Genomic DNA, 15,515 nt, shown 5'->3' on the forward strand with positions numbered 1-15,515 from the left:
CTTTTCTGACTGGCTGCCGGTGACTAGTGGGGTTCCATAGGGGCCTGTGTAGGGACTGATTTTTTTTATGTTATAGGTCAATGATTTGGATGATGGAATTGATGGCTTTGTTGCAAAGTTTGCAGATGATATGAAGCTAGGTGGAGGGGTAAGTAGCTTTGAGGAAGTAGAGAGGCTACAGAAGGACTTAGACATATCAGGAAAATGGGCAAAGAAATGGCAGATGGAATAGTGTCGGGAAGTGAATAGTCATGTACTTTAGTAAAAAAAAAATGAAAGGGTTGACTATTTTCAAAATGGAGAGAAAATACAAAAAACTGATATGCAAATGGACTTGGGAGTCCTTGTGCAAGATTTCCTCAAGGTTAATTTGCAAGTTGAGTCTGTGGTGAAGAAGGCAAATGCAATGTTAGCATTCATTTCAAGAGGGCTAGAATATAAAAGCAAAGATGTAACGTGGAAACTTTATAAAGCATTGGTGAGGCCTCACTTGAGTATTGTGAGCAGATTTGGGCCCCTTATCTTAGAAATGATGTGCTGATACTTGAGAGGGTTCACAGGAGGTTCACCAAAATGATTTCAGGATTAAATGGCTTGTCATATGAAGAGCATCAGATGTCTCTGGGCATGTATTCACTAGAACTGAGAAGAATGAGGGGTGACCTCATTGAAACCTATCGAATGTTGAAAGGTCTTGATAGAGTGGATATGGAGAGGATGTTTCCTATGGTGGGAGAGTCTAAGACCAGAGGATACACCTTCAGAATAGAGGAGTGTCCTTTTAGAACACACATGAGGAGTAATGTCTTCAGCTAGAGAGTGGTGAATCTGTGGAATTCTTTGCCACAGGCAGCTGTGGAGGCCAATTCCTTATGTATATTTAAGGCAGTGGTTTATAGATTCTTGATTGGTCAGGGCATGAACAGATATGCGGAGAAGGCAGATTGGGACTGAGAGGAAAATGGTTTCTGCCATGATGAAATGGCAGAGCAGACTCGATGGGTTAAGTGGCCTAATTTGCTCCTATATCTCATGGTCTTATGGACCTTACTTACTGCCCGTTACACCGCTAGCACTTAGGGCAGCAATGAAATATTGAAATAATCTGGAATTAAATATAAAGATCAGAAATAGTGACTGTGGAACCACCAGGTGAGCTTGGAAAAAACACAGCCCATTTACCAGTTCATCATCCTATCCACAATGACCTATCTGTATAAACGTACAGAAATCACACATTTATATAAACATTTATGATATGGAGGAGGCCATTTTGTTTGTGTGGCTTCAAACAGAACTACCCAAACCTTATCCCATTTTTCACTACTAGGTCCAGAACCCTTCAGTTATCATTCCTCATATCTCCAAGCACTATTTCAGTCATAAGGTAATACAGCACAGAATTTGGTGAACTTGTCCAAAAATGGCTGTCCAAGTTAGTCCGATTTGTCCGTGTTTGTGGGTTTCTGCCATGTCACTCTTTCAGACAGCGACCTCCAGACTCATACCAGTCACTGGGTGAAATATATTTTTCTCATTACTCTGTTTAATCCTTTTCTACCAATTACTTCAGATATATGCCCCATGCTTTTTGACTTCTTTTTCTAAGGGAAGTAGATCCCATATAATCACTTGTTCGGAGCTCCTCATAAATTTACTATATGTTAGTTTCACTTTTACAGGTGTTCAAAGTCTTCTTCTTTGTGTGTCCTTAGCTCCCTGTGGAACATAAGCCATTAATGACCTCCTGTCCTCATCGTCCAAAGTGGCTGGTATGGTTGGAGTTCATTAATGTTTCTGTAATCCATTGTATCCACGGTACAGGAGATTGGCCAGGTACAGCCCTACCAGAGCCTTGTTGGCCAGCCCTACCCATTTCCATCTTTCACAATGGGGGACGTAAGGTTGGACATGAAGAGGCAGGAGTTAGGAGTGAGAGCTTTTAAGAGGGAAAGTCTCATTGCTTGCTAGTTTCACTTTATAGGAGTCATAAGTCATAAACCCACATGCATGTCTAAATAATATAAATGATGAAGTGGCCTAGAAATTCACACAATTCAAAGGGCAACTGGATGTCTATAGAAACATAGAAAATAGGTGCAGGAGTAAGCCATTCGGCCCTTCGAGCCTGCACCGCCATTCAGTATGATCATGGCTGATCATCCAACTCAGAACCCTGTACCAGCCTTCCCCCCCCCCCATACCCCCTGATCCCTTTAGCCACAAGGGCCATATCTAACTCCCTCTTAAATATAGCCAATGAACTGGCCTCAACTGTTTCCTGTGGCAGAGAATTCCACAGATTCACCACTCCATGTGTGAAGAAGTTTTTCCTAATCTCGGTCCTAAAAGGCTTCCCCTTTATCCTCAAACTGTGACCCTCGTTCTGGACTTCCCCAACATCGGGAACAATCCTTCTGCATCTAGCCTGTCCAATCCCTTTAGGATTTTATATGTTTCAATAAGATCCCCCCTCAATCTTCTAAATTCCAACGAGTATATCCTCTATATCCTCTGAGAAAATAATTTTTAAAAGTTACTTAAGGTGACATGGAGAAAGTTAGCAAGTTAACTCAGAGAATGTAGTGATGTAGTGATTGCTTGCACAACTTATGGTTCTTATCACGTTTAGTGAAGATTAACCAAGAGTAGGTGGGTGTGTCAGGCTCCCTTTCTGTAAGAAGAATAGTGAGCTAGTTGAGTTGGTACACCAAGTTAACCACTGATGTGGTTGTTCAAAAAATGAATAGATTCATTGAATTTAATAATTTGCCATGGTTGAATTTAACCTAATAATTTCAAAGTGTTTGCTTAGGACTTTAATTCATGATAAAGTTACATTCCTTAATAGTTGGTCATTATTGATGTCCAAGTCTAGATGGAAAGGCCACTTAAATGCCAAGACTTCACATTCATGTTGAAGTTCCTGTTAGGATATCTTCCCTAGTTGCTTATTCCTCTCTTGAAACTCATTGGGTGAATTAAGACAAATGGAAATCAGCAGAATCCAGCTAACCAAATTAAGGATGTTTAGTCTGTGGTTTTCAGTTGCGTCCTGGCTAAGTCTGCTGAAGTGACAGAGATATCCTAGTAGATAGCATGCAAAAATTCTGTGGAACAGAGTTCCTCACAACCCAGTCTACACCATGTTAGGACCATGGGTCCTAATCCTATCTAATGAAATCACCTATTTTTAATGCACTTATAAAAATTGGAAACAACTATATTATTTCACAGAATGAGAGATGAAAATGACACAGCAAGAAAGTGCAGAGAGTTGTGGACACAGCTCAGCACATCATGGAAAGCAACCTCCCCTCCATGGACTCTATCTACACTTCTCACTACATCAGTAAAGCAGCCAACATAATCAAAGAATCCTCCCTATTCAGACATTCCCTCTTACCTCCCTGCTATCAGCAGATCATATAAAAGTCGAAAGCAAGTAGCAGCAGGTTCAAGGTCATCTCATCCCACTGTTAAGACTACAGGACAGCTCCCTAGTACAATAAGATATTTCCCTGACCTTGTCATGGCCTCGCAACTTATTGTCTGCCAGCACTGCACTTTCTTTGCGACTGTAATAATTTATTCTTCATTCTGTTATTGTTTTCCCTTGTACTATCTCAGTGATCTGATATGATGAAATGATCTACATTGATGGCATGCAAAACAGTTTTTTCACTGTACCTCAAGACATGTGATAATAATAAACCAATTATTATTAAAAATTCATCTTCCTCCAAGTAAAATCAACGTCTCCTTATGCACAATGAAAATTCCACATCATTTTCAGTAATATTAAGCCTTCTTATCCATTGTTTTGCAGGTGTAAGACATTCTCACCATTCCCATCGGGGTCAGCCTTAAGTCCTGTGTAGATCTCTCGAATATTTTCAGGAGTAATCCAGACACCATCGCCAAAACGTGTATGAGTCAAAACCTGTAAGTAAAAAAACCTTTGTTCAAAAACAAGTCTTTCATGTTATTCAATACTAAATAACAGTACTTTCTAGAAGGATAAGCAGGATGGGATTGCTGTAAACACAACAGCAACAGGCACTACAGTAGTGTGGCTGTTTGTGCAACACTATTACAGCTCAGGGTGTCAGAGTTCAAGAGTTCAATTTCACCGCCGTCTGTAACGAGTTTGTATGTTCTTCCCGTGAACATATGGGTTGTCTCCGGGTGCTCCAGTTTCCTCCCACATTTCAAAGACGTACTGATTAGCAGGTTAATGGGTCATTATAAATTGTCCTGTGATTAGACCACGGTTAAATAAGTGGCTGTAGGGAGGACCGGAAGGGCCTGTTCTATGCTGTATCTCTAAATGTAATAAAAATTAAATATTTTCTGGCTGTAATATCTGAAATTATTAGATAATATTTCCAAACAGTCAGATATCTTCTTGTCAGTAGTCAGTAAACAGCAGAATTGATTCACACAATAAAAGTGGCTAAGATTGGCTTTGTTTTCCCTTGTACTACCTCAATGCCTCGATGTGATAAAGTGATCTGTACGGACAGCATACAAAACAAAATTTTTCACTGCACCTTCGATCATGTGACAATCATAAGCCAATTTACAATCTACTTTGCCAGAGTGCTACCCAATGCTCCTCTTCCTTCACGCCTCCCTTTTGTTCTATGAGATCCTCAGCACATGAAGGATTCAGTGCACTTTCACATAGTGTAACAAATTCTATAAGGAGGTAATGAAAAAAATCAACCTGATGAATAGGAAGCGTTGCAATTCTTTCTTAACTGTAAGAACCATAATTCATAGAAAATCCTCTGATGCCAAACAAAGTACCTCTTTCATCTGCAGCTGTCCATCTTGGTTGTAATCAAGTAGGTTGAAGATTTCCTCCTTACTAATGTCCATCTCATCAATGGCTTCTTGTTGAAGGTCAGATGGCATAATCTGGCTCTCCTGGAGTCCCTTTAATTTTGCTAGGTGGATAACCAGTTTACATTCTTCCTCTGAAAGGAAATTTGCAATCTCTGAAGGATAAGAAAATAGTAATAAATACCTTCCATGATTCAATAATTCAACCTTATAATAAGCAAATAAAACAAAGCAAGCAAAACTTATGCTTGATCATACATCAAAGTCTTTAGTTCAAATCCTACTTCAGACATTTCAATCCATCATTAAGTATAATATTGAGCACACTGCAACAATGCAACTTGGCTGTGAAATACCTTGGCGATATCCAAGATTATGAAAAGTGATATATTAAAAGGCAAATTCTTTGCTTTCTATTGTCCTTTTATAAAACCCCAATTTCCTCACATGTTTACAGTATTTACTAGCACTCACATTCTTAGGGAACAGTGTAATAGCTAAATTGGTAGCTCTCTCATCAGTCACTCCAGAGGCACAGAAATCTGGGACAACACTATAGTGAAGGTCCAAGGAAAAGCTGGACAGAAGGAGGCTCTGTTTTGTGAATCACACCTCATATCAATCCCCCCATCCAACTTCTCAAACACATAAAAGTTTTTATGACACGATTTTCAAGAAGAACTGTCAAATTATTCCTTGTCCTGAACAATATTTATCCTTAATTATCCTTTTCAATACTTATCCTTTTTTTTCATCTACATGGTTCTACTGCTATAATTAAAGTCACCAAAATGAATTAAATAACTTTTAATTGGTTCATTTATACAGGTTGACCTTCACTAATCTGGCACCATTGAGACCTGAAGAGTGCCGGATTAGTGAAAATGCCGAATTACAGAAGGATCACATTAAGCATAATCAATGCCGGATTATCGAAGGAACTGGATGACAGGTAGTCGGATTAGTGAAGGTTGACTGTATTGAGATACGACACTAAATAAGCCTTTCTGACCCATCAAGCCAGGCCGCCCAGCAATCTCCTGATTTAATCCTAGTTTACAGAACAATTTACAATAACCAATTAACCTATCAACAGGTACATCTTTGGACTGTGGGAGGAAACTGGAGCACCCAGAGGAACCCATGCGGTCATGGGGAGAAGGTACAAACTCCTTATGGACAGCGACAAGATTATTGCTGCTTATGGGAGTCTGTCTTGCATAAATTGACCATTTAATTTCCTACATTACAACAGAAACTGTATTTCAAAGAGACTTCACTACAAATAGTGCTTTGGGGATGACCTTAGAAATGTATTAAATAAAAGCCTTTTTTTGCATTAGAATTCACATGGTCTGTATTTTGCCCACTCTTTCCAGTTCTTCCTATTATGCATATTGTGTCTGTGATTCCTGCTCCCTCTTTGAAATCTAACATCGAGAGAGAGAGAGAGAGAGAGAGAGAGAGAGAGAGAGAGAGAGAGAGAGAGAGAGAGAGAGAGAGAGAGAGAGAGAGAGAGAGAGAGAGAGAGAGAGAGAGAGAGAGAGAGAGAGAGATAGATAGATAGATAGATAGATAGATAGATAGATAGATAGAATATATATATATATATATATAGCTAGATATATAGCTAAGGTACCTAAGACTTTTGCGTAGTACTGTGGTAATTTTATGTATTGCACTGCACTGCTGCTGTTGCAAAAAAAACAAATTTCATGACATATGTGAGCAATGATAAACCTGATTCTGATATGGGTCTCTATTGTGGACTGAAAGTCCAAAGGGGGCAGGAAGAGGGAAATCATGTTTGGAAAAAGGGGGACAGAGAGGAGAGGGAGCGGGGAGCATCAGAGAGACATTCTGTAATGAACAATACATTATTAGAATCAAATAACCTTCCCTGGTGTCTCAGGGCTAGGTGTGTCTGAACCCACCCCCACTATCCCTGGTACTCCTTCCCTGCCACCTATCCCACATCCCTCCCATGGTGCTCCAATCTCACCATTCCCAACATCCTTTGCTCCTATCAGATCTACAAACTCGCTCTCTTCTCCACGTTGACAAATACAGTACTGTGCAAAAATTTTAGGCACCATAGCTGGATATATACGTGGCTATGACTTTTGCAGTGATCTATAACTTCATATTTATTGCCATTGAAAAGGATACCACACCTGTTTGTCATTTCTGTTAACATGTGGTGATCTTAACAAAGCCTTTTACCATCCCTATCAACGTTTACCTATCCTGCTATTTATGATGTCTGCAAATTTTATAAACATCTCTCCTGTACTCAAATTATAATCACCTACACATAAAATAAAATTAAGCCACACCATTAATCCACAGGGTGCATCACTTAAAAGCCCTAATAAGCTTGTAGAAGGATCAATTTTTAAATTGATGGCAACTGAAGAACCCACAGAGTTGTGGACATAGCTCAATTCATCACGGGAAACAAATCTTCCTTCTATGGGCTCTGTCTACACTTCTCACTGCCTCAGTAGAACAGCCTGTATTATCAAAGATCACAGCCGCCTCAGACATTCTCTCTTCTCCCCTCTCCCATCAGTCAGAAGGTTCAAAAGCCTGAAAGCCTGTACCCACCAGGCTCAAGGATCCCGCTGTTACCAGGTTCTTGAACGGACTTTGGTACAATAAGATGGACTCTCGGCCTCACAATCTACCTTGTTATGATCTTACACTTTATCATTTACCTGCACTGCACCTTTTTTTTTGTAGATTTTACACTTTATTCTGCATTGTTATTGTTTCACCATATTCTAGCTCAAAGCATCGTGTAATGATTTGATCTGTATGAATAGTATGCAAGACAAAGTTTTCACTGTATCTTGGTGCATGTGACAATAATAAACCAATACCAAATACCAATCAATCCCACTGCTCATTTCCTATTTGTTCACTGATTTCATATATTTATCATTATATTCTCTCCTGTACCACATTCAGAAGCAGCAACTTTCCCTCAACCATTAGATTCTTGAATGGACCTATGCAATCCTAATCCTATCTCAGCAATGGAACACAGTGAACCACCTCCTACACTACCTCCTGGACTTGTTCCTGATTAATTTAAGTTCATCGTCATCATTATGTGCCATGTTGTATGATGCAGGTGATTATAGAAACATAGAGAACCTACAGCACAATACAGGTCCTTCGGCCCACAAAGCTGTGACGGACATGTCCTTACCTTAGAAATTACCTAGAGTTACCCATAACCCTCTATTTTTCTGAGCTCCATGTACCTATCCAGGAGTCTCTTAAAAGACCCTATCGTATCAGCCTCCACCACTCTCTGCGTAAAAAACTTACCCCTGACTTCTCCCCTGTACCTTCTTCCAAGCATCTTAAAACTGTGCCCTCTCATGCTAGCCATTTCAGCCCTGGGAAAAAACCTCTGACTATCCACACGATCAATGCCTCTCATCAGCTTAAACACCTCTATCAAGTCACCTCTTACCCTCCATCGCTCCAGGGAAAAAAGGCCAAGTTCACTCAATCTATTCTCATAAGGCATGCTCCCCAATCCAGGCAACATCCTTGTAAATCTCCTCTGCACCCTTTCTATGGTTTCCACATCCTTCCTGTAGTGAGGCGACCAGAACTGAGCATAGTACTCCAAGTAGGTCTGTCCGGGGTCCTATATAGCTACAACATTACCTCTCGGCACCTTTTCTTGACCAGGATTGTTCTTGCAAAATGTTTCTAAAGAAGTGGTTTCCCACTGCCTTCTTCTGGGCAGTGTCTTTACAAGATGGGTAACATAGAACATAGAATAGTACAGCACAGTACAGGCCCTTCGGCCCACAATGTTGTGCCGACCCTCAAACCCTGCCTCCCATATAAGCCCCCACCTTAGATTCCTCCATATACCTGTCTAGTAGTCTCTTAAACTTCACTAGTGTATCTGTCTCCACCACTGACTCAGGTAGTGCATTCCACACACCAACCACTGTCTGAGTAAAAAACCTTCCTCTAATATCCCCCTTGAACTTCCCACCCCTTACCTTAAAGCCATGTCCTCTTGTATTGAGCAGTGGTGTCCTGGGGAAGAGGCGCTGGCTATCCATTCTATCTATTCCTCTTTTTATTTTGTACACCTCTATCATGTCTCCCCTCATCCTCCTTCTCTCCAAAGAGTAAAGCCCTAGCTCCCTTAATCTCTGATCATAATGCATACTTTCTAAACCCGGCAGCATTCTGGTAAATCTCCTCTGTACCCGTTCCAATGCTTCCACATCCTTCCTATAGTGGGGTGACCAGAACTGGACACAATACTCCAAGTGTGGCCTAAGCAGAGTTTTATAGAGCTGCATCATTACATCACGACTCTTAAACTCTATCCCTCGACTTATGAAAGCTAACACCCCATAAGCTTTCTTAACTACCCTATCCACCTGTGAGGCAACTTTCGGGGATCTGTAGACATGTACCTCGAGATCCCTCTGCTCCTCCACACTATCAAGTATCCTGCCATTTACTTTGTACTCTGCCTTGGAGTTTGTCCTTCCAAAGTGTACCACCTCACACTTCTCCGGGTTGAACTCCATCTGCCACTTCTCAGCCCACTTCTGCATCCTATCAATGTCTCTCTGCAATCTTTGACAATCCTCTACACTATCTACAACACCACCAACCTTTATGTCGTCTGCAAACTTGCCAACCCACGCTTCTACCCCCTCATCCAGGTCATTAATAAAAATCACGAAAAGTAGAGGCCCCAGAACAGATCCTTGTGGGACACCACTAGTCACAATCCTCCAATCTGAATGTACTCCCTCCACCCACCACCCTCTGCCTTCTGCAGGCAAGCCAATTCTGAATCCACCTGGCCAAACTTCCCTGGATCCCATGCCTTCTAACTTTCTGAATAAGCCTACCGTGTGGACCCTTGTCAAATGCCTTACTAAAATCCATATAGATCACATCCACTGCACTACCCTCATCTATATGCCTGGTCACCTCCTCAAAGAACTCTATCAGGCTTGTTAGACACGATCTGCCCTTCACAAAGCCATGCTGACTGTCCCTGATCAGACCATGATTCTCTAAATGCCTATAGATCCTATCTCTAAGAATCTTTTCCATCAGCTTTCCCACCACAGACGTAAGGCTCACTGGTCTATAATTACCCAGACTATCCCTACTACCTTTTTTGAACAAGGGAACAACATTCGCCTCCCTCCAATCCTCCGGTACCATTCCCATGGACAACGAGGACATAAAGATCCTAGCCAGAGGCTCAGCAATCTCTTCTCTCGCCTCGTGGAGCAGCCGGGGAGATATTCTGTCAGGCCCCGGGGACTTATCCGTCCTAATGTATTTTAACAACTCCAACACCTCCTCTCCCTTAATATCAGCATGCTCCAGAACATCAACCTCACTCATATTGTCCTCACCATCGTCAAGTTCCCTCTCATTGGTGAATACCGAAGAGAAGTATTCATTGAGGACCTCGCTCACTTCCACAGCCTCCAGGCACATCTTTCCCACCTTTATCTCTAATCGGTCCTACCTCCACTCCTGTTATCCTTTTTTTCTTCACATAATTGAAGAATGCCTTGGGGTTTTCCTTTACCCTACTCGCCAAGGCCTTCTCATGCCCCCTTCTTGCTCTTCTCAGCCCCTTCTTAAGCTCCTTTCTTGCTTCCCTATATTCCTCAATAGACCCATCTGATCCTTGCTTCCTAAACCTCATGTATGCTGCCTTCTTCCTCCTGACTAGATTTTCCACCTCACTTGTCACCCATGGTTCCTTCACCCTGCCATTCTTTATCTTCCTCACCGGGACAAACTTATCCCTTACATCCCGCAAGAGATCTCTAAACATCAACCACATGTCCATAGTACATTTCCCTGCAAAAACATCATCCCAATTCACACCCGCAAGTTCTAGCCTTATAGCCTCATAATTTGCCTTTCCCCAATTAAAAATTTTCCTGTCCCCTTTGATTCTATCCTTTTCCATGATAATTATAAAGGCCAGGGAGCGGTGGTCACTGTCCCCCAGATACTCACCCACTGACATCTGTGACCTGACCCGGTTCATTACCTAGTACTAGATCTAGTATGGCATTCCCCCTCGTCGGCCTGTCCACATACTGTGACAGGAATCCATCCTGGACACACTTAACAAATTCTGCCCCATCTAAACCCTTGGAACTAATCAGGTGCCAATCAATATTAGGGAAGTTAGTCACCCATGATAACAACCCTGTTATTTTTGCACCTTTCCAAAATCTGCCTCCCAATCTGCTCCTCTGTATCTCTGCTGCTACCAGGGGTCCTATAGAATACCCCCAGTAGAGTAACTGCTCCCTTCCTGTTCCTGACTTCCACCCATATTGACTCAAAAGAGGATCCTGCTACATTACCCACCCTTTCTGTAGCTGTAATAGTATCCCTGACCAGTAATGCCACCCCTCCTCCCCTTTTTCCTCCCTCTCTATCCCTTTTAAAGCACTGAAATCCAGGAATATTAAGAATCCATTCTTGCCCTGGTGCCAGCCAAGTCTCTGTACTGGCCACTACATCATAATTCCATGTATGTATCCAAGCTCTCAGTTCATCACTTTTGTTCCTGATGCTTCTTGCATTGAGGTACACACATGTCAGCCCTTCTACCTTACTGTCTTTACACTGTTTATTCTGCTTCTCTTTCCTCAAAGCCTCTCTGTATGTTAGATCTGGCTTTACTCCATGCACTTCTTTCACTGCTCTATCGCTCTGGGTCCCATCCCGCTCGCAAATTAGTTTAAACCCTCCCGAACCATGCTAGCAAACCTACCTGCAAGGATATTGCTCCCTCTCAAGTTCAGGTGCAACCCATCCAATCTGTACAGGTCCCAGCTTCCCCAGAAGAGATCCCAATGATCTAAAAATCTAAAACCCTGCTCCCTGCACCAACTCCTCAGTCACGCATTCAACTGCCATCTCCTCCAATTCTCCAATAACCCCAGCCATCATCAATGCTCTTCAGAAATTGTGTCTGGTGTCAGTGGTCGCGTAACCAGGACTTGTGATATGCACCAGCTGCTCATACCACCATCCACCACCTGTTCCCACAGTTTCACGTGACCCTGATCTGGGAAGTAGGGGTGGCGGGGGCTAAGTAAGTACCATTGGTTCATTGCATAATAAAGCACAAAAACAGGCTCTTCGGCCCAACTCATCCATGCTAACCAAGGTGCCCAGCTGCCCACATTTGGCCAATATCCCTCTAAACCTTCCTTATCCAAGTATTTATCCAAGTGTCCATCTTGGACATTGTCTCTTCTCTCCCCTCCTTTGGGCAGAAGATACAAAAGTTGAAAGAATGTACCCAGGCTCAGGGACAGCTTGGACCTTAAGACACAGGAGCAGAATCAGGCAATTCAGCCTACCAAACAGCATCATGTACCCTGCTTTTATAAGACTATTGAATGGTTCCCTAGTATGATGAAATGGACTCTTGTTCTCAAAATATACAGTAATAAAGTCTTAGACACATAGACATAGCTAGGATAACAAAAACTTTTGCACAGTACTGTAGTAATTTTATATATTGCACTGTACTGCTGCGTTAAAAAAAAACAAATTTCATGACTTGTGAGTGATGATAAACCTGATTCTGAAAGGTGCTGCACTTTGCCCAAGTGATCGCTTTGGTAGGACCCCCTTTGGTAGAGACGTATCACCAACCTGCCACCCATAGATTTACATTAAATGGGTTTATTATTGTCAAATATATCAAGGTACAGTGAAAAATGTTTTGCATGTCATCAATACAATTATTTTATCACATCAGTGCATTGAGACAGTCAAGGGAAATCAATAACAAATGCCAAATAAAGTGAAAGGGAGTGCAGAGAAAGTACAGGGAAAGTGCATTGCAGGCAGACAATAAGGTGCAAGACCATAATGTGGTAGATTGTGAGGTCGTGTCCATCTTATAGTTTTAGGGGTCTAGGGGATGGTTCGATAGCCTTAAGAGGTAGAAGGTGTCCTTGAGCCCAGCGGTACATCCTTTCAGGCTTTTGTATCTTCTTCCCCATGGGAGAGGGTCCAGGGTGGGGAGGGGTCTTTGATTATGTTAGCTGCTTTACCAATCAACCAGAAGTATAGACATTGCTTTGTACAGTCGTGTACAATTTATGCACTGTGTGTTGTCTATATTTACCTGCCTATGATGCTGCAGGAAGTCATTTTCCCACTGTACCTCTACCTGATGGTATCTGTGCACATGAGTATACTCCATTTGATACCTGACAATGCTGCAGAAACCGGTATGGAGCTTGATGGAGAGTCAGTGAAGAAAGCAGATGAGAGTGGTGACAGTGCGGAGCCAACAAAACCACCCTCCCCCTCAGGAGGGACCAGAAGTGGAAAGAGCAAGCAATTTCAAGTTCCTGGATGTCAATATCTCTGATGATCTGTCCTGGGCCCAATATACCAATGCAGCTACCAAGAAGGCACAACAGCAGCTATGTTTCATTGGGAGTTTGAGCAGATTTGGTATGTCACCAAAGACCCTGGCAAGTTTCTACAGATGTGCCACGGTCGGAATTTTAACAGGCTGAATCACCATCTGGTATGGGGGAGGGAGAGGGGGCTAGGGCTACTGCACAGGATCAAAATAAGCTGCAGAGATATAAACTTAGCTCCATCATGGGCACTGGCCTCCGTAGTATCCAAGACATCAAGAAGTGATCCCAATCACCAAGGTCATGCCCTGTTCTCATTGCTACCATCAGGTAGGAGGTACAGAAGCCTTAAGGCACACACTCAGTGATTCAGGAACAGCTTCTTCCCCTCTGCCATCTGATTTCTGAATGGATGTTGAACCCATGAACACTACCTCAATACTTGTTTTATTTATATTTTCCTCTACTTATTTAGTATATGGTGCCTGTGTAATTTACGGTTTTTATATTATAATATATTGCATTTCGCTGCTGCCGTAAGAACAACGAATTTCACGACATATGCTGGTGATACTACACCCGATTCAGATTCATTCTATACTTTTTAAAAAAATTGGCAGAATTACTTTTTCAAGCACTAATTTTCAAAATTCTTTTCGGAATTTTCAGGGAGCTGCTCGTTTGTTCGACAGTCGAACAGCGGAGAAGAGTTGTACAATTACCGTCGAAATAGCACGACCACAGACAGCTTCTCCCAAATGCCAACACCGTTTTTATTATCTTGGCACAGTTCGCTCGGTTAGAAACACAAGATATGCTGGAATTCCAGTGTAACGCACACAAAATACTGGGGGAACTCAGGCAGTATCTGGGGTCCACGGTTAATGGTAGGGGGTCCATGGCATTTAAGAAGGTTGGGAATCTGTAATCTATGGAAAGGAATAACAGTGGACATTTCAGGCGGAAACCCTGATGATGAGATGGCTTTCCTAAGGTCGTATCTCGACCTCATGTATTTTACCCGATCGCCAGACCTGAGCCTAGAGCCTAAAAACGGATCTCCTGGTTCATCTAGGTCGTCGAGTTGATAGCAACCAGAAGCCCCAGGATGAACAAATAAAGCCCAATGATAACAATTAAACCTTCATTACAGAAAGCGGATTGTACGCAACCAAGCATAGCTCAATTTAAGCTTGCCCGCAATATTAGATGTATTCGTCCCTCTCAGTGCAGTATTTCACCACAAACAGCGGCATGCCTTTTTTTTTGTTAAGAGTAGGGGTATTTGTTTTGTTTTTTCGTTTTGAACTTGTTTCCCTGACTTTAAATTTACCCTCCATCAAGACGATGAAATTCAAAATAATGTTAAATTCTCGGGGATTGAGTTCGTTTTGAGGAAAGCACTGTCAAAGCACATTCAATAGTACATTTTCAGTAAAGGCAAAACGTTCAACACGAAGTATTAAACGAAATACTCCCGGGTACACGCATCCACGAAAGAATTAGTACACTATTCAAATACCACGGGTCTGCAATGGGAATGCACAAATACTCTTCATAAGCTTTTAATTAGCTTTAGTTGGCTTTCCCTTAACTGTCTCTAATAGTTGGGGGGGGGAACAACTTACAAAATCCACATTATCTGCAGGAAGTTAAGCATATGCTTTCGAATATCTTGAAACCAAATTTATGATCATCAAAGGTCACAATAACTACTAGAGTCTCATTCGCCTTGAGACAGTACAAACAAGTTTCAAATTCTGCAAGGCAAGTTATTTTAGCTGGGCGTTACGTTGATATTATTTACCAATACAAAATGTTTCTTTTAACTGCAAAATTGATCTTTAACTGAATTGCACCGAACGTCAGTAAGACCAAAGAGCTGATCGTGGACTTCAAAAAAGGTAAACTGAGGGAACACACACCAATCCTCACAGAGGGATCAGAAGTGGAAAGAGTTCCTGGGTGTCAACGTTTCTGAGGATCTATCCTGCTACAACGAAAGCATGTCAGCGGCTATATTTTATTAGGAGCTTAAGCAGATTTGGTACGTCACCAAAAACACCTGAAAACTTATACTGATGTACTGTGGAAAGCATTCTAACTGGCTGCATCACTGCCTGGTATTGGGGGGGGGGGGGTGGCTACTGCACAGGATCGAAGTAGTTCTAAACTTAGTTCCATCATGGGCTCTAGCCTTCGCAGTATCCAGGACTTCTTCAAGGAGCGATGCCTCAAGAA

At 42.0% G+C, this 15,515-nt stretch overlaps 1 protein-coding gene across 2 annotated transcripts in view; it reads right to left on the bottom strand.

Moving 5' to 3' along the window:
• p4htmb (prolyl 4-hydroxylase, transmembrane b) overlaps positions 1-15,515 on the bottom strand; it is an 88,678-nt gene that overhangs the window by 34,482 nt on the left and 38,681 nt on the right. For both annotated transcript variants that reach the window (XM_072280280.1, XM_072280281.1), the window contains exons 3-4: positions 4,813-5,003; positions 3,847-3,943 (exon numbers count right to left, since the gene is read on the bottom strand). In XM_072280280.1, coding sequence (XP_072136381.1) covers positions 3,847-3,943; positions 4,813-5,003 — 288 coding nt within the window. The remainder of the gene's footprint in view (positions 1-3,846; positions 3,944-4,812; positions 5,004-15,515) is intronic.

Source organism: Mobula birostris, chromosome 16 (assembly GCF_030028105.1).
Source record: "Mobula birostris isolate sMobBir1 chromosome 16, sMobBir1.hap1, whole genome shotgun sequence".
Lineage (NCBI taxonomy): Eukaryota > Metazoa > Chordata > Chondrichthyes > Myliobatiformes > Myliobatidae > Mobula > Mobula birostris.